The sequence below is a fragment of the Accipiter gentilis genome, chromosome 10 (assembly GCF_929443795.1).
Source record: "Accipiter gentilis chromosome 10, bAccGen1.1, whole genome shotgun sequence".
Lineage (NCBI taxonomy): Eukaryota > Metazoa > Chordata > Aves > Accipitriformes > Accipitridae > Astur > Astur gentilis.
The window spans coordinates 10,062,605-10,081,874 of record NC_064889.1 but is presented as its reverse complement, the minus strand read 5'-3'; the positions used below and the strand labels follow the sequence as shown (position 1 = coordinate 10,081,874).

The 19,270-nt window shown below is 39.6% G+C and overlaps 1 protein-coding gene across 2 annotated transcripts in view; it reads left to right on the top strand.

The window, feature by feature from the left end:
* Window positions 1–383: 383 nt before the first annotated feature.
* MYZAP (myocardial zonula adherens protein) overlaps window positions 384–19,270 on the top strand; it is a 65,290-nt gene continuing 46,403 nt past the window's right edge. The window contains exons 1-4 of one of the 2 annotated variants that reach the window (XM_049812236.1): window positions 384–563; window positions 6,661–6,750; window positions 16,293–16,451; window positions 18,992–19,084. In XM_049812236.1, the coding sequence (XP_049668193.1) occupies window positions 408–563; window positions 6,661–6,750; window positions 16,293–16,451; window positions 18,992–19,084 (498 nt within the window). In that variant the 5' untranslated portion in view covers window positions 384–407. The remainder of the gene's footprint in view (window positions 564–6,660; window positions 6,751–16,292; window positions 16,452–18,991; window positions 19,085–19,270) is intronic. The other variant, XM_049812237.1, reaches the window with a different exon arrangement.

Sequence of the window (19,270 nt, the reverse complement as noted above, 5' to 3'; positions counted from 1 at the left end):
CTCTCTGGCTAGAGCACTCAGAGGTGGGTACCGGAGAACGGGACTGAGTGGCCTCCAGCGGCTCCTGCAAGACCTCACCCCACTTTCCACTGCCCGAGGGGTGGCCGAGCGATGTATGGACCCGCCTGGGTCTCCTCTCAGAGCCCCCCCCTCTCCATGCTGCACCCCCAACACCCAGAATCCCCGGGAGCTGAGGGAGTGCCACCCTGCACTGGGGCCTCAGCGTCCCACAGCGACTTCGCCCGGTTTCACCCCACGCGAGGAAACGGGGCGCACGCCACCGACGCAAGCACGGCGGGGGCGGGCCGCGGAGGAGGCGGGAAAGGCGGGGGGGGAGCGGGAGCGGGGCGCCACTTCCCCGGCCCGCCCCCGCTGGGGCAGCCCGGCCCCTGCGGCCGCTCGCGGCCATGTGCGCGGGGCGGAGCGGCGCCGCCGGCCAAAGGGAGCCGCAGTCAGCGCCAGCCCGGCGGCCCGTGGGGATGCTGCGCTACAGCTCGGGGCTCACGGTCACCGCCACCACCCCCCGGAGGCCGTCCGGCGACGGCGGCCGCGCCCGGCGGAAGGTGCGCGAGGGGGGACGGGGGCACGGGGGACGGCGGCGGGGAGGTCCCGCGGGCGGGGTCGTGGGGCGAAGCGGCGGCTTGACACGCGCACTCGCCCCCCTCCTCCCGTAGTTTACCTGCGGAGCGCTTTTTTGTTGTTGTTCTTACTCATTTTCGGTGTTTTCAGGTGACGCTTGCGGTGTGCGAGTACCTACCTTGTTCGTGTTTGTAGGAGGTGCTGGGAAACGAGCAGCTTTTGGGGTGTTCCTGCAAGGCTTTGTAGTGCTAGTCCCTGGTAGTTCTTACGGAAACCTGCGAGGAGGGTGTGCTTGTGTCGGAGACTCCCCCCCCCCCCCGAAAACGCGTCTCGGTATTTACAACTGAGAACTTGCCTATCCAGGCTTTATCTATCGTGAGAAACTCACCGTAGTGATTTAGATGGCAGTAGCAATGTATTTTTATAATCAGGTCATCAAATACAGAAATATGATTTACTGATGTAATTTTTGTAATTTTCATAAAATTCATAAATAATAATGAAGTATTAATCTGTTGGGAAATGCTTCTGAAAAGTTTTTAAAACTCTGGCAGATAGGACAGGAATGTCTCTACAGCCACCCTGCTTTAAATAGCGCTTTTTTGCTGCTGTAACCACGCTGCTCTCATTGCGAGTGCGCATCCCAAGTGCGGAGAAATAAAATAAGCGATAAGCTTGTCCTTACAAAGAAATATAATCGTGTGACCATAAGACTTCTTGAATTACTTAGTGATTGTTTTGACACTCCAAAAATATGAGTTCATAATTGAAACAACGAAGAATGTCACGTTGCCGTGTTTTACATGATAACGTGAAGGTCAGGCTCTTCCACAGAAAAAAATCCCTGGCCTTCATAAAAACGAAATTGCTCATGTATGTGGAAAAATTAACATGACTTAGAAATCATAATTCTGTTCCCTGCATGTCTTCCGTGTTCCCATTGAGTTTTCCTGTTTCAGCATTTCTTAAAAAAGTTAAGAGAATTTGTGTTTGAGTGATAATATTCTTATTTTCATCCCCATGACATATTTCCTAGGGATGATGTAAAATGAACTGTATTTGATACATTCTCTTATGGAAACGGGTAAAAAAACCTAATTTGCAAATAAAACCCACTGGGAAGCTGCTGTTGGTTTTTTTAGTGAAATGTGACTCTCTTACCATGAGTTGTCAAAAGAGGGGAGGAAGACAGTTAGAATAACTGCTGAATAAATGAAAGATGTTTGTCACATTCCTGTGTGCCTGTGGTCACAGGAAAAGTGCCCTTTAATTGTGTGGGGAATCTCATAGCAGAGATTTCATAAATGGAGCAGGCTGATCAACAGATAAATGACCAAAGAAAGTACTTTCTTCTTTGCTTTTTAGGACTGACTGAAATTAAAGTCCTTTTCTGCTTTCACCTTCAAAAGTCTAAAACTAACATTGGGTCTTAGGTAAAGGGAGTGATTTTTGGCCATTGAGCTGGTAGGTTAGCAGACAGTCACTCAACAAATGTGTTATCCCCAAGCCATTTTATTATCAGACATTAGAAAGATCAATCATATTAAATTCTGGCTATGTTAACTCTAAAGTTGATTTGAAGCTAGATCAGTATTGAACCACATCTTCCCTGTGGGGGGTACTGTAAAAATATTAGAATGGGGCTTGTTAAGTAGAACAGCTTGTATTTTTCTGTTCCTCTACTAGTAATTTTGGTTATTCTATAAAATGTTGCTCATTATTTTAATGCTACCTCTGTAATTATTTCAGGACATAGTTAAATATGATCGATGCCTTTCTGGGTGCTTTGTTTTTTAGAAGGGGAGAACAAAAAGCTGAAGGACGTTACTCAAACTGAATCTGTTTGTATTTGTTGTAAGTTGCACCCTAGTGATTTGAGTGGGATGGTAAACATGAACGTGGATTGTGGATCTGGGCCATGAATTCTTAACATTTTTAACTAACCTAGATTGGCTTTTTTCTTAACTGCCATATTGCGGTAGCTCTCATCTGTGCTGTCCCACTAGCCTCTTAGAAATTTGGTAAAAGAGCATGTCTTCACTTGTTAATTTCCATTGCACTCAGCAAACTTTTGCTGTCTAGTGTTGCACTGGGCTGAACCTGTCAGTCTTTGTTTTCCTGCCTGCATATTTGTTTCACAAATGATATCAGGTGAGCTTTGCAATTACCGCTCGTGGGTTGTTAGTGTCAAAAAGCCAGGAGTGAACATAAAACGTTGGCACAATTACAATTACTTATATTGTTGGCTTGCCAAAGCTGTAGATGCTGCAAATCAAAGTCTGATAGTCTAGAAAACCTGATACCTAGTTCTTCTTCTACCTGGTATTTCTTTTTAAAAGTTACACTCACAAAGTTAAAATGTCGATGACACAAAGGTAGGGTGGAAGTCATGTCTGTCCCTGATTTTCCTCACTTGTTCTTACTCTCAGTTAGCAGGTGAAGGAAATTGAATCACAGCCTTTTCCCTGCTAGGGGAGTTCTCTTTCATTCTGCTCCCCACTTTCTCTCTGCATAACCCAATTTGTTTCTGGAAATTACTTCTTCATCCTTAGTTGCACATTATTCTGCCACTGTTTGGCATTGAGTCAAGGTTCTTCCTGTTACAATTTCATTTCCATTTTAAGGCATCACTGCAGCAATGTTTTCCTGTTGGAGGAGGCCTTGCTGCAATTTCCATGTGAGCCTGCTCATTCATTTGGTTGAGTAAACTTGCCGACAAATGTTACAGTGTGTTGTTTCTTCAGGAATCACTGCATAGCGAGAACCGTATGGGTACAGTATTCATAATTGCTTCTGGAGGTTAGAGGCAAAAGTGGTGCCTGTTGTTTTTCCCTTTCAATCTCTATAGTGTTCTTGATTTTTAACAGATTAGTCTGTAGTTCTGTCCTTAGGTAGAGTGCATCATCTGTGGCCTAGGAGGAGCAGGAGTGAGTGGCTACTTTATACATTTGCTGCTGTTTCCCCAGGGATGCTGAGGAAGTCCTATTGTTATAAACAATAGCAAGAGTACAGCCTATATAAGTTTGTCCTAGCCAGGAACTGGGTGGTACTTTGTCACTGCTGTACAAGCCTCACTGGGCATGACTTCAAGGCTGGAATCCTTAGATGATTGCCAATGCCACCCTCTGTTTGGCATTTGCATGCAACAGACTGCAAAGTAAAGCATTAAAATTTTATTTTGTGTCAAAAATACTGCCAAAAATATGATAATGATTTGAGGTGTTTTAAAAGTAAGGAGCAAGTGTGGAAATGAGGAAGTGAGGGAAAAAAGTGATTCAGGGGGGTAATAGAGAAAGCAATGTGAAAAGAAAAGGGCAAGAAAAGCAGTTTAAATTATAACAACCCTTTGGTTGTACAATGTTTTAGTCTCAGCAGATTACTGTTATTAATTTAGATTTCCAACGTAGTTGTTATGATTTGACTGCCATCTGTACTGGGCTGCTTTGATTTCCTTCATAGTAACCCTGTAACACATCAATTGCTGTAATGGGACAGGCAGTCATGATTCACTAAGTGGTATACAGGTACAGGGATAATTACTTATTTACAATCGCTACACTGTGAATCTATAAGTATGTTGGCTATAATTAGTTGCATAGGGACTAACAGGGAAGCCATTTGCCAGCTTCAGAGAATCATACACAGCTCCATTTCTCCTAACTTAGAGTTGCCAGTGATTACCTGTTTTTATTTATTTGAGGTATTTTTCATGTTTTCTCCTAACAATCCTTTCATTCCTTTTAGTCCAGTTTTTCTTCGTTTGAAATCACTGTAAGAAAAAGTTGGCCTCATCTATCACTTTCTGCACAGCACAAATTCAGTTCAATTTCCTATTTATGGGTGGGGTCTTTCTTTGTTTGCCTACATGGAGGAAAGCCAGTCTGTTTCCCTTTTTGTTGTAAACAGGCATGTTTTAAGAGGAAAGAGCCGCCTTGCTAAGCTAATGGGAAGAAAGAGCAGGGGGAAATGGAAATTAAATAGGTGAGAAAAGGTGGTATTAATTACCTTATGAATCAGCAAGCTCCAAAGTTGAGTTTATTATTAGTATATCTTGATAACTGACTTGTAAGCGGGAAGCACCTTGAGCTTCTGCAGTATATGGGGAGCATTGGTGTTCTCAGAAGAACAAAGATAGCAGTCAAATCAGTGTGAAAAGCCACTGTGCAAGGATTCATCATTTTTAAATGCGTTTCATTGTTTCAGATTTCTTTAGCAAACATGAAAGCATAACCTGCTTTTATACTAAGTTTTGGGGGGTTTATGTCACTTTCTCTGTGGCTTCTTGTTCTGTATTTGCGAGTATATGGCTGAATGATGAATTAACGGTGAGGAGCCCACTGCACAAAAAGTAGCCTCCACAGATGTGTCTAAAGAGTAGGTTATATTTCACCTTGACCTTATTATAGACTTCTTTTTTTTTCTTTTTTCTAATTTATAATACAGACACAGCTCACATATTTTATAGAAACTTTAGCTGTGTCTCAGGACACTATTCTTTATTGGTAGAAGGCCTCACAGACCTAAAACACAAAGCTGAGGAGGAAGATGAAAAGCAATACAAAGTAGAATTTTTTTTAAGACAGTTGGCAGTATACCATTAGTCTAAACATTGTTGATTTGTCATCTCAACAGATTTAAAGAAAGGCTGGAAGAAAAACAGTGAAGTTGCTGCAGATATTTGCAGGTGGTTCTTCTAATTGCTTTTGCTTGGGAAGAAGAAAAAGTTAAAGCTTGTTTGAAGAGTTGAAAAGAGTCTGTTGTTTGCAAACAGGGAAAACAGGAATCCTTGTGATGCTGAAGAGCGGTGCTCTGATGAGGTCATGTTGTAAAGAGCCTTGAAAGTGAAGTCAAGTTAGCTTAACTGATATGAGAGACAGTTGGAAGAAGTGAATTATAAAACGGCAGATTTAGGGTCTATGAAAACGACTTTGCAGCTGTGTTCTGAATGCCTGTGAGCAGAACACGATTGCCATTTTGAAGGCAAAAGGAAGTGCTGTAATGAGCAAAAACATGAGCTGTGAGCTTGGGCAAGTGCAATGGAAAGGTGGCTTTCAGAGGGAAGGTACACATTCAGCATGACTGGAGTTAAGTATTTAGGAGAAACTGGAGAGATCTAGATCAGATGAGATGCTGGGCTGTAGAACAGTGGTGATGGCCCACAGTAATCTTGAAAGAGATATTTTAGACATTTTGAGCAAGAGCTTTAAGAGGCCTGTTTGTTGTCAACAGCTGGGATTTCATGGGAAAGTATTGTGCAGCTTCAAATTTGGACAGACAAATTTTTCTTTTCATATTTGCTATGCTCTGTTTAGGACCTATAGTTGTTTTCCACAAAAATGTGTCATGAAGAGGACTAAGACTGAAAGTTTTAAACAAGTTTCTTGTATGAAATGTATTGCTTTAAAAATATCGTTACACCTAAAATCTGTGAGGCAAAGGCAAGGCAAACTGCAACTGTGGATAGAAAGGTATCAACCCTATTGGCCTGTTTGCTCAACAAGAGAATGGCTTTTCTGAAATCAGATGGGAAACAATACCTCTTAAATTCTCTCTGAATCATTTTGAAGCTTAGTTTTTACAAACAACTTGTATGTGTCCAATTTCAGTAATATTCCTATTCACATTCAGTGGAATTGCAGTGCTGAGGTATGCTTGGATCAAATACTTAGATATATACTGAACAGAAAAGAGGCATTCACTCCAGAATACACTTTGTGTTTCTAAGTTTTTGAAGATTAAATGTATGCTAAATCTGCAAACAAAACTGAGAAACTAGAAAATGGTGTTCATTGTTCTGTTATCTCAGCTCTCAATGTCATTTATGAGTGCATAAGAACATGTTGATTGAAATGGATTTTTGCTATTTCAGGCATGTAATTATGGGGATGCCCTTGAATTATTTCTTGCCAGCTAAAAACCCCTCCAACCTTTAAAAACATAATCTTTTGTCAGCCACGTGGCAGAAGGTAGAAAATAGTAAATTAAAACTTGAATCTTAGTACAGTTCATTCTGTAAAGCAAGTTATTAAAATAATTTTTTTAACACTTAAATCTAAAACCAAACATTTGTTTTCCTTTCAGATGAACGTCTGTAGGTTACGCTTAACAGTACCACCTGATGAAGGCTCACAGCCTGAACAGGGAGCAAAGGAACCTGAAAGAAAGAAAAATGTAAGTTTTAAGAATCAAAGTTAAATCCTGTATAAACAAAGAGTAAATATTGCCATCCACAGAAGCTGGTATTAGTTGTTTTTGGGAGCCCAAAACCCAGTCAACTTGGAAGACTGAAGAACGTGTGGAAGCTAAGTCAGCTGTGAGCTTTGAGCCTGAGCCTCTTTGTGGGGGGATAGCAAGATTGCATGTAAACTAGGACAGTAGTAGAGGAACAGCACAGAGATTGTAAGTGATTTGTGACTGAGGTACCTTTAAGACTTCATTATTTAATATCTATATATATTAAAGAGTAGGAAACTGCTATCAAGAGCAGGGTCTTGCATTAAACAGGATCTTGATGCTCACCTGAAGGGGACTTTATGTTTCATGCAAGCTTAACAGTGTGCAAGATTTGAGCCTCAATGTGTATGGAAGCTGGCTTGCCTGGTATTTAAATGTTTTGCTGTGTTGGCTGATTTTGGTAATGGGTGATGTACTAATAAGAAATACAAAATAAAGAATTCAAGATTGTTGTGAAGTGAAAAGTGATTTGAAGGTCATGTGCGTAGAAGGGTTCAGAAGGGCAATTTTTTTGTAGAAGTAAGTAGTGTGCACACAAAAAAATCTTACAGCTGCTTTGGTGCAGAAGCAGAACTTGTTCTTTAAGAGCTGTTTCAGACCAATAGATGATGTTTAATTTGTCTTAAGGATGGAGACTAAAAAGGGAAGGTGGACAAGCTCCACAAGTTCACATTTATACTTTGATAAACCAAAATCAAACAAGTTGGCTAAGTTTACCAGACCCAGTGTCTGAATAGCAATATGACAATAGAAAGCAAAACAACAATAGGATGTATTTGAAATAATTTCTTAGTGGTACTCAGAAGGAAAAGTAACTGTAAAATGACTCAAAGACATTTTAAAGCAATAAAAATAAATGCAAAGTAAAATGGTCAAGATAAAGATTCCTTATCAGATATTTCTAATGGTGGAATCTTGTATACACTCAGCTTTTCATATACTCCTCTGGCAGAGTAATAGGTCCTTGAGGATCTGTAAATGTTACTTACAGAATGGATTAAAGAGGCCTTAATGCAAACTAAATTTGGGCCACCATTGAACAGTAATTAATTTTGTACAGAGGTGTTTAGTTGTAGCACTTGGAGTAGCTTCCCCCACCACTTACTCTGTCAGTCTCTTGTCAGTTTATATCTGATTGCAGAAACCCTCAGCCTGGCCTAAACATATGGGCTCATTGCCCTCAGAGTAATGTAAGTTTGTTTTTGAGGATAGGTATTGACTCATGACTTACTCTACTGTGCTGAGTAGTGTAATAATAAGAAAGAAGTGTGAATGATTAGGACTTGGACAATTTGTAGTGACTTTCTTATGTGATCAACTTTTTTCTCTGTGGCACCTTGTATTTAAGGAAAGCTGTATTTCCCCCATAATATAAGTAAAGGAAAGTGGGTTTTACATCAGAGATTGTTAAGGAGAGGATATGAAAGGTAATGAATACATTATCAGGCTCATCTTACATTCCAGTATATTGCACAGTGATTTTTAAGAGATGGGTCCTTTTTAGTTGAGACCAAAAGAAAAGGTATATAACTTAATTATTGCACGTTCTGAGTAGTTTTCTAAAGGTCAGTGCTTTTACACAATTTAAAGACTTGCAGAAAGCATACATACAGCCTTCAGAGGTAGATGGGATCTAATTAGTCAATTTCATAGTAATTAAAAAACACAGAGTAATTGTGCCATCTACTTATGTTTTACAGTCTTTGTGTAATTAAAAAAAAAATAGCCCTACAGATCATGTAGTCATAGTCTATAGAAGTGGTGACAAAAAAATCACTGATCATGAACTGTTTTTTCCTCATGTCTCTAAAACAAGACAGTAATGTATTACCTGTAGATTTTTATTGTCTATGTAATGTATTGCTTTATGTATTTTAATTAGTTACACAGCAACTTACAATGCACACAGGATTCTTGACTAGTCATGCTGTGATACTTTTCTCTTACTGCAAAATTTAATTTAAAAAAAAAAAGCATCTCCTAAAAGCAGTGATCACGTATCTCTGTGGATCCACCCATGTTCAACTGACTCCATGTTAATGAAACTGCTTAAGCACTTTGAGAATAGCAGGTTTTACAAATGCTAGATAATCCTCATACAGTCTTATGAGAACTGTGCCCCCTTGGAAATAGGGATAATAGAGAGAAATTAGGGAACTGCTCAGTTTTCTGCCTTGCACTTTATAATTTAAGGTCAAAAATACAGCTTCAAGAATCAAATTTAACGGCAGATCTCTTGTATTAAGTATTATGGGAAAATAAAAAAATGTTTTTTTGTATTTAAAATATATTAGTGTGACTTATGGAAATGAACTGCAGGGGTGGCAGAGTCCCCATCACTGGAGGTTTTCAAGATGCAATAGGATAGGGTGCTAGATAATCTCAGCTAGGCTCCCCTTCCCACGAAAGGTTGGACCAGGTGATCTTTTGAGGTCCCTTCCAACCTGAGCTGTTCTATGATTGCACAGTTTTTGCTGGAGCACTCAGGCAGATCAGGCAGTCTGCGCCTGGCTGCCAGGCGCTCTCCTGTTTGGGCAGGGCAAGTGCTGAAGAGCAACAGACTCTTCCCTGCCTCTGCCTACTCCTGGTGAGGGAGGAGAGTGGAGACCTTGCTGTGTCAAAGGGAATGCCAGAAAACTATAAATATACCATGGCGTGACATTTGGTTGTAATCTCCTCTTCCAAATCCTTCATTAGAAGGAGGTGATTCTGAGCTGCCCTAATGTGACATGGTGGTGGTTTACTGACCATTTCCTACTGTTCTGTATCTTTCTGGGGCTCAGTACCACTAAGAGATGTTTCAGTTGCAAAATCAGCTAGTGAACTGCACAGAAGATTTTAATAGTGTTCATCCTCCCAGTAATTTTTTCTGGAGCTTGATGTCAGGTCAGAACTGATTCTCTATGGGTTGTGTTAACTTAGCCTTTTTCATTGTAGACCAAGTTTAGCAGAAAAATGTGTACTGTGTTTCATTAAATCTGTATCACTGCATTAAGTTTCTAGATTGACTTTTTTATTGCTATATACCCATGAAATAAAAAAGAACCAGTGTAAGAGATTAAAACAAAGTGATGGAGCTGGGCAATTTTGTTGCAACAAAATTGCTGCAGGCACTACTGTACTAGGATGGCCTCTTCCTGTCTTTTGTCAAAGGCTGGCAGATGGTGCATACTTAGAAGTTGATCTCAAAAACTGAAGGGGGAGTGAGCGTCTGCTCCAGTGTGTCAGGTTGGATTTTTATATTCGTATTTAGGCTATGATACCTTAAGAAAGTATATGAGAATTGAAGTTACAAGTCAAGGCTGGTTGGTTTGTTTGCTTTTTACAGGCTAAAAGCCTACTGCTAAGTATCTCTGAATTGTTAGCACTTTAGGTAGGGAGAATCTGAAACTATCATGATTTTGTTCCATTACTTCTGTTCATGATAGACAATGGATGACAGTAGTGTGAGGCTGTTTACTTCACCATGAAGTACAAAGGAGTATTGTGCTCATCAGATTGTATGCAAAATCTGCATGTCCTGAAGCCTGCCTTGTCTTGTGTAATAAAAGGCTACCAGACAATTGTATTGTCCCTGTTTGGGATTGAGCTTATTTTTATCCATCAGTCCCTTTCTTCACTGTCACGCCTAAATTTGGCAGTGTCATTGGAAGCTGCAGCTAGTCATTTGAGGGCAGAATATGGACATATGTATAGACAGATTTTTCTTTTTTTTTCATTTGGACACATGGACAAGAGAATGAAAATGAGATAACACTCTAGAAATTTGTGTCATTTGCCTGTCTTTGTGGCTTTCAACAGAGTTTGAACAGCATTTAGTCTTAAACTCTAGTTGGTAATTTGGCTGTATATATCCTCAAACTCTTTAATTTTCTTATGTTTTTAAAGCACCACAACCAAGAGGTGAAACTCTTTTTGCTTCCTAAGCAGGAATACAGAAACATAGCAACATTTTTTCCCCAGCAAAAAAGTAGGCTGTAAAGAAGCCAGAAGGGGAGTTTGCTCCTGTATGTGATGGAGAGAATCAGGCAGAAACTTGTGTCAGGCCTGGACCAAAGAATATGAGTGCAATGAACCTGGGGCTGTTGTCCTAGATTCAATGAGCACAGTGTCTATTTTCTCTGCTGATCTGCTGCTGCCAGCCCACTCCCATCAGCATAGCAGAAGTTGTGTCATAACAAATGTGGTTCACGTGATACAGGTGGCTGATGTTAGCATTTCTCAGCCCCTCCAGCACCGATTGCTTGATTTTTTTTTAATGTGTACTAATTAAGTGACACCTTAATTAAAAACAGCACTATATGAAAACCACAGAAAGAATTCCACTGGCTTCTGTGGTTACTGCTGTATTTGTTGTATCTTCTTTTCTTAGTGTATAAACATTGGTGTTCTGTGCACGGATTTCACTGATCAGATACGACTTTTTATAATGCCTGTCACTTCTATTTTTTGAGATAGGCATCTAAATTCTATGTTTCAAGGAGCTTAAAAGTTGGAATGTGTTAAACGATACTTCTTATTTAACGTCATGAATTTAAGAACACCATGTCTACATCTTCACGTGTTTTCCCTATTTTAATACTATTTATGTATGAAACATCCATAAATGTTACATGAGTTTCATGGGCTGGAGAGGAATATAAAAAAACATAAAAGCATAGCTAGCTTTTGTCAGAGCACAGTAACTTTCCTTGGTGAGCTCTATATTATAAACTTGTCATTTTACTAAACAGAAAATACATAACCTAAGTAACAATGTGAATGTTCTTGTTCCTTGTACAACTAGTGGAAAAACAAAAGATAACTGGATATTTTAGAAACCTCTGGAATGTGGCAGTTGAGGAAAAGATAAAACCTCGCTTAACTGACATAGTTCTGGTTAAAAGAAGAGTTTTTAGATGGTGTAGGTAAACAGATCATGATTTAGCAAAATTTTAAGGCCATATGAGTTTGTTTATAAACCAGAATTGTGCTAATCATTACATTAGATGTCCGTTTTTATCTCTTCTGTGCTTCTGCTTCCAATTTTGGGAGAAATTATAAAGTATGGAGGTATCTGACTTCCATTTCAAAAACTGATGGAGATAGATTAGGTAGCAAATCATCCCTCAGCGTTGTTTACATAATGCCAATAAAACCATGGGCAATTAAAAAAGCAGCTAACAACTCATATGTAGGGTTTGATTTTACACTGTCTTTGCTTCACCTGTTTCATGCTACTTGTACTACTTCCTTGGACAGAGACATAAGCAGGATGAATGGCAATTATCAAGACTTTTGCAACCTTAGGGTGTAGGCTTCAGTTTTAAATATTTATGAATTAAGTAAACATAGTCTGCATTTCTTTAGTACATGCTGTGTGATCACACGAAGTGCAACGTGACTGTTGCTTCAACATAGACAAAGCATGTTCCTGGAAGCTGCTGCAGTATTCATGTGCATCAGCATGATGTCTTGCTGTTACCTTGGACGGTCATATAACTGACTATACGTACAAAGAAATATTCACAAATTGCTTAAGATAAGCCTGCCTTTTCAGATCAGCAGCTCAGATTAGAAGGGATTTTGAGCATAATTTGGGGCAACAACTGGGCTTGTTTCAGTGCAGCAAGTGCATACGCAGGTGGGGAGTGAGAACTTCCCTGTACTCCAGAGCTGGCTCATATTTTGATCTTAAATAGCAATGGTTAACTAATCTAACAAAACCTTTCATCTTCAAGCACTTTTCTGGTTAGCTTTACAGTATTGACTTGTTCCTAATTACTTGCATGTATTTACTTAATCTGTTATCATCACTGAGATGCCTCACTGCTGATCAGAGTGGGGACAGGTGAGGACCTTCTCAGAAAACTGAGTTCTGAGAGTGGATACGTATGGGACATAGAGGAAAACAGTAAAAATTATTTGACTTAAAAAACATTCTGTAGACCTTGGAGATGTGGAAAATCCGGGATTTGTGGAAGAGGAGGCATGGGAGAGAGAGGACATGACAGAGAAAGAACAGAGGACAAGGCAGAAAAGGAAAAAACACTGAAGGGAGAAAAATAAACAAAGGTGGGTGAAAGTAGCTTAAAAGAGGAGACAAACTGGCAGAAAGTATACTTGATGCATACTTAGTCTTACAGTTTCGTGGAGCAATTTGAGAACTGAGCCATTCAGCAAGGCCTCCTGTATTAAAAAAATAGTCAACAAACAAAGCAACCCATCTACCCTGCATTGAGCAAAGTTTCCTGATTGTAACCCTTCCTCTAAGAGGAGACTGCATCAGGTTAACTCTTTTTTGTCAGGACATATGCTGAACCCTGAAACAGGTTGTCATTGAATGGAAATTAAGAGTTACCAACCAGAGAAAAGCGGGAGTGGAAGGTAAGCATAGGTGGAATACAACAGCAAGGAAAAAGACTAGAGAAATAAGGAGAGCAGTTATTTGCATAGCTGTTGGTTCACACAGCTTTAAGTCAAGCAAGAACTCTACTGAAATTTTAACAGGTGCTTGCCTGGGGATTGTGATACAAAGGAGGAATAAGAAGGGGGTAAAAGCAATATCCTGTATTTTAAGTAGCACATAGTAGGACTGGAACACTCAAAAGATGATGGAGATTCTTTTCATCTTCTGAAAGAGAAGTGACAAAGGCATCTTGGGAGGCTTTTGCAAATATAGACAACAGGCAAGTTTAGCATTGTTGCAAGAGACATGTCACCAGTCTGGCTTTGTGCATACTTAATCCTGCATGTACTGCCCATTATGATGTAAATTTAAGTCTGTTCAGCTGTGAAATATGTAAGTGCCATGAGTGAATCTCCAGTGGCAAACCCATTGGTCTGAATTTATTGGTCTTAGAGGGGAAAAAAAATCCTTCAAAGCATTCCTTACGAATGTGTTTACAATATTCTAAAAATAAGGAACGTGATCATAATTTTCTTACAGAACTCTGCAAACAGCACTGTAAACAATTCTGCTAATGTTTTGGGGCACAAAGGATCTTCATAGTTTCTGGTTTTCAGCTGTTCAGCTTGTAAAAAATGAATGGTCATGGGTAAAGGGTGTGGATTTATGAATTCAGTGTCTGGTGCCTTAGTAACCTCTAAACAATCAAAGTGATTATTTATTTGGTTATCAGGAAGATGGAAACTTGGATGTAATCCCTATATCCAGATGCAGGGGAGGAGCTGTGATGAAACTATCAAAGAAACTGTACAAACCTGGAAGCAAACAAACACAAAAAAGTTTTGAGTTATGTCCCCATCTAGTTTATGCATTTTCTCTACTCTCAAAAAATCAGGTGTGAGGGTTTTGTTTGTATGCATCCAGCAGCAAAACAAAACCCCCAATAATACATAATTATGAAACTTCTGATTAGCAGGATATGAAGCTTTGCATATAATGTTTTCAAAGTGCAAAATGCTATCATGTATAGGTAGGGGTGGTGGCCCATTGTTTTTCCATTGTGTGGTTTTAAGGCTTTCTTTTTAAATGATTGCTTATAGCTTTGTTGTTCTTTGCCTGAAACATTATTTATTAGGCGTCTGCTCTGTGATTGTTCCCCTCCCAGCCCTGCACACACACACCCAGAGCTTCATCAAAATGGTTAAGCTATTAATAATACGGTAAAGGAAAATGTGTAGGATTTACAACGTTCAGAAAATCTGTCAGTGCCATGCGGGAGGGACACAATGTAAATAAATGACCCATTCTTCTTAATGCAAGTAGATTTTTCTGTTTGTTTTTCCCTTACCCAAAGAAGTATTTATTCTTACACTGCCACCATAGTCGTGTTTGTTTGGCTGCTAAAAACTGGAAGTGCTACTGCTTTAGACTGCAGATGCTATCATCACTGTATGTCATGGTAAGGACTGGAGACTCTCTAGGATGCAGCTGCAGATGGGTATAAGATGCTGAGCTTCATCTCTTGCAGCCTTTGTTTGGTGTCAAAGAGATTATTTAAATGCTGCTTCGACTCTTAATTTAGTAAAGAATCTCAAAGTTTGTCGGTTTTCATACAGTGTCATTACTGAACAACAAAAACCAACCCCAAACATATTCTAAAGTCAATGTAGTAAATATTCTCAATTTTACCCATATCCTGGTATGTCTAATGTGAGAAAGTTCAGTAAAATTATCTATAACTGATTTGTCCCCAGCACTGTCCTTTGAAAAACAACATGCAAAGCTAAGCAGTAACAGCTGTATTTCCAAGATTGCATCTTTCCAACTTTCTATTCAGGAATAATCTAATTTTAGGTTCCTAGCTTGCAAATATTCAAAGTTAGGTAAGAATATATTTTTCCCTTCTTTCTAAAAAGTCATAATGTGGATGTCTTCATCTAAGCTAGTTTAAATTCTTTGTAATCAGGAAGAGAAATTAGTACTTCTGGAGACTGACTCATTTCAGATGATTGTTACAGGATGTTTCTCTGGGTCGATTAGGAGGGAGGCTAGGTGAGTAGTCAGGTCGGGTGGTTACATCTGACCTTGCAGATATTTATTTACATGCTGAGGGAAATGATTTCTACTGTTTACATGAATATTTTTCTTACTAAGTGTATCGATGAGATGAATAAGAGGAGTCTGTTGCAAGGAGTGCCTTAAAGTACGATACACAATTAATACAAGTACTTTTTACAAATTTCTGCAGATCATTAAGATAACAAATGTAGGCACTTTTAAACAGCCTTTCTATTTACCTGTCAAGACCTGATTTCAAAGTTTTATCTTCCTACAATCGTTAATAACACTGGAACACCCACATGAATGCTGTTTCATAGCTTTGCTTGGGCTCTTACAATGCCAGTTGTACAACTTCTATAAGAGAAATGCAGCCCTGAAATGAATATTTGATTGCTTTGGAGGTCCTTAGTTAGTTTTAAATGCAAACTGAAATTCTACTTTGTTTATCTCCAAGATAGACAGATACTTTTTGAGCTCTGTTTAAGGAACCTTGCCTAAGATGTTTGAATTTCAGAGAACTTTATAAAATTTTTCATTAAACTTGTGAATTTTTATATTTCCTACAGAAGGGAGTTCGGGGAGTGAGGGGCAATTCTGTGGTTGCAAGAGTTTAAAGGGAACTGTGAGAGCTGACAATTCTCTGGAAGAATGCAGAAAGGTGGCATCTGTTGGTGAATGAAAATAAGCCAGGATAACTTTTTCTCTCACATGCCTTTACCTCTCCTTGCACAAATCCAATCTGTTGTCTCTAGCTGTACCTATATCACTTCCATTAAAGCCAGTGGAAATTAGATATCTCTATCATCTTTATCAATTATAAACTGGTCATTGATCTTTCCAAAAACATGAAGGTTGACAGTTTGGCCCCAAAACATTTGGGAACTAATGTTCTTAGGTACTGTTATGCTTTCACTAGAGTTGGCTGTCTCTCCTGGACCTATGTTACTGTATTTTTGTTTGTTATTTTTTTATTCTAGTACTGATTTAAAAATAATTTTTTTTTTAATTTTTTTTTTTTTTTACTTTTAAGGAGCTCTACCATGTACCAAATGGCATGTCTCCAGGGAAGCTCTCTCATGGGATGGTGTATGGCGTTGTGCACAGAACTGACAACAACCATAAGAGAGAAATGGTGGTTTATGGGTGGTCAGCTGATCAGCTGAAAGAGGAGATGAATTACATTAAAGAAGTGAGTTATGCTTTCAGCCTCAAAATTTGTCAAATATCCTTTCCATATATTCATGTAGAGCTGTGAGTGTATGTGGGACGACTGACATCTAGCCCAACACCTGAATTGGGCACCTACTCTGAAGCTAAAGGCTTGCCTTGTTAGTATTTGAGTTGGGGAAAAAAAGCATGCTACATAGCTGGGAACTGTGTGGTCCAGACTCAGGGCCTTTGTGACAAGTGGTACTTGTTAATGCTTGCTGACTGGGCTACAGCTGGGCAAGCAAACTGCCAAACAGATCTTGGGGTTCCTGTCCTGAAGCCTTCGTAATTTCAAATGTGATACAGAAGAAACTATGTAAGCAGACACCTAAAAGGATAAACTCTCTCCTCTCTTCCCCTGCTTCAAACCCCCCAGTTTTGAAAAGGCTCCTAAATTAGGTGACATAGTAAAATCACTTGAATGTGTTTTGGGGCAGCCTTAAAATAGTCAGCCTAGTAAGGATGACTTTGTACTACTTTCTCTGTCTATGTTCATTTATTGTAATTGGCAGAAGCTGTCCTGAAAGAAAAAAAAAAGCATTTCTGATGCTGCTGGTTTCTGTGCTTGAAACTCAGCATCTCTTTGCCTGTCAGTCCTTGGCTCTCAGACTTACTTTGACAATAATCCCCTAAATAGCCCAGGGCAAGTAATTTGACCTTCTCTTTCCATCCACCTTCACCACCCGGGAGGCTATTGTTCAATGGTTATCAGTGTTACACTGATTCAAGTGCAAACTGAGTTGATATAAAAGGGAGGAACACCAAGTCAAGCCAGCAGTGTAAAGATTGTAATTATGTGTGCTCTTAACATCTGCCTGGTCCTACCTATCCGCACTTGCTTCTGTCCCTTATTACTCACAGTTTGTTAGCTCCCAGCATTCACCGCTCTCAAGTTCGAGCACTCACTGTTAGGGTATGTCACTACTGCAGTGCAGGCGAGGCACTCGAGTTGCCTTGGCTGCTGGTTGTTTGCCCGGGTAGCTTATCTACCCTGCTGGGATGGTGTCAGGGGATGGGTGAATTGTCAGACAGCAGGTCCAGCTCCCCGGGCTGGGCTGTTTCTGGTACCTGGCACAGGTTGCTTGCACTGGGACCATCTCCCTGGCCTTTCCTGTTCACAGCCGGCTTGTGGCGTGGAGGGACATGTCAGACCAGGTGAACTACATGTCTTGCGTATGCATTCAGGGTACTGATCCTTTCAGGAAAAAGTGGGAAAGATGTGGGAAGAGACGCACTGGCCTTTGCTCTCCCATCTTCTGGAAGCTGTGCTGAGCTATGCTAATTTGTGAACTTTGGTCTGTCAGATAAGTTTCATCTCTAGAGTCTTAAATAAGAGTCCTCAGCTTGTGCCACGTATATGCTGACTTAAATAGACCAAAAATGATGGGCCACGTCAGAACTGCTGACAGTTTCCTCTGTATCTGACTCAAATTTGCACCTCGCAAAGAGCAGGGTGTGTGCATGTGTGTGCATGCTTATGTGTGGGCGGGGACAGGGCGAGGGGTGCTTTCCTGAGGTGAAGTGCTGGAGTCAGCTCCCTTCCATGTAGTTTGGGGTAAGCTTGTGCCTACTCCTTGCATAGATCTGATGGCCAATGCCCCTCTTTCTAGGCAGGAGTGGGTATAGTGCAGAGCTGCTAGAAACATCCCCTCCTGTATAAGGCCCTACTAATGTTTTCCCCTCGCTCCTTTCCCCAAGCCTATGCAGAGAAGAGGTAAGCTAACAGCCCTAGATTGTCTGCAGTCAGTCTGTGTTTGATGGGTTGGGGAGTTTGAATTATGTAGCTGGAAGGTAGACTGTAGGCAAATATTTCACTATCATTTACAATGTGTGCTCTTGAGAAGACTGGTTCTGTGCATGATTGCAATGGCATGTAAACCCAAGTGGCTTCCAGCATGCTTTTTTTTCTTTCTTTTTTTTTTTTTTTTAAGAAGGCAAGGTATAATTTACATCTATAGTTCTTAAATAAAATTATATTGAGTACTCTGTTCTTCAGATTTGAAATCGCATCGGTAAATTTATGCTAATACATTGTTTAGCTGGATAGGAGCCTAAAAGTCCAAAATTAAAGGGTTTATCCTCAAGGGATACTCAGGGAAAACTAATTAACCACTTTAAAAAGTATGCAGGTGTATTAAATCCATGTGTGGATGCTTTTTTTCAGAAAGAAAACATTATATGCTCAAATTAATTTTAATTCATTTAGTAAGGTTAGAATGAATTACAGATAATTTAATTGAATTTCATTATTTAAATTATTAATTTACAAGTGTTTACGTGTGTACAGAGAAGTTTGGAATTACTCGGAGATGTTTATTCATGTCAGCCCTACGTAGTCAAGTCTAAAGACTTAAGTTTTTGTCTTGTTTTTGAGAGTAAATTGCTGTTGATGAAAAGGTAGATTAACAACAGAAATTACTGAAAGTAACAATGAAGGACATAGAAAAAAAAAATCCCGTCCTCATGTAAACAGTATCATCAATAAGTTTGATAAAGGCATTTTATTTTTTCTGACACCAGGTGAGAGCAACTCTGGAAAAAGTAAGAAAGAAAATGTATGGTGAATATGATGAAATGAAACGAAAAATACAGCAGCTTACAAATGAACTGAAAGTAAGTATACATTTATTTGCAGGGAAAGCATATGAGAATAAGTGCCCCAGTGTTATCTAGAAACCTTTTGTGCTTCAGCAGAACAGAATTAATTTCTCAAACCACTCCAGTTCATTGTTTTATGTGACATCTATATTTTTATTTCTTTATTTATTTTTCCCTCCAGGAAGGTAAAGTACGAGAGGG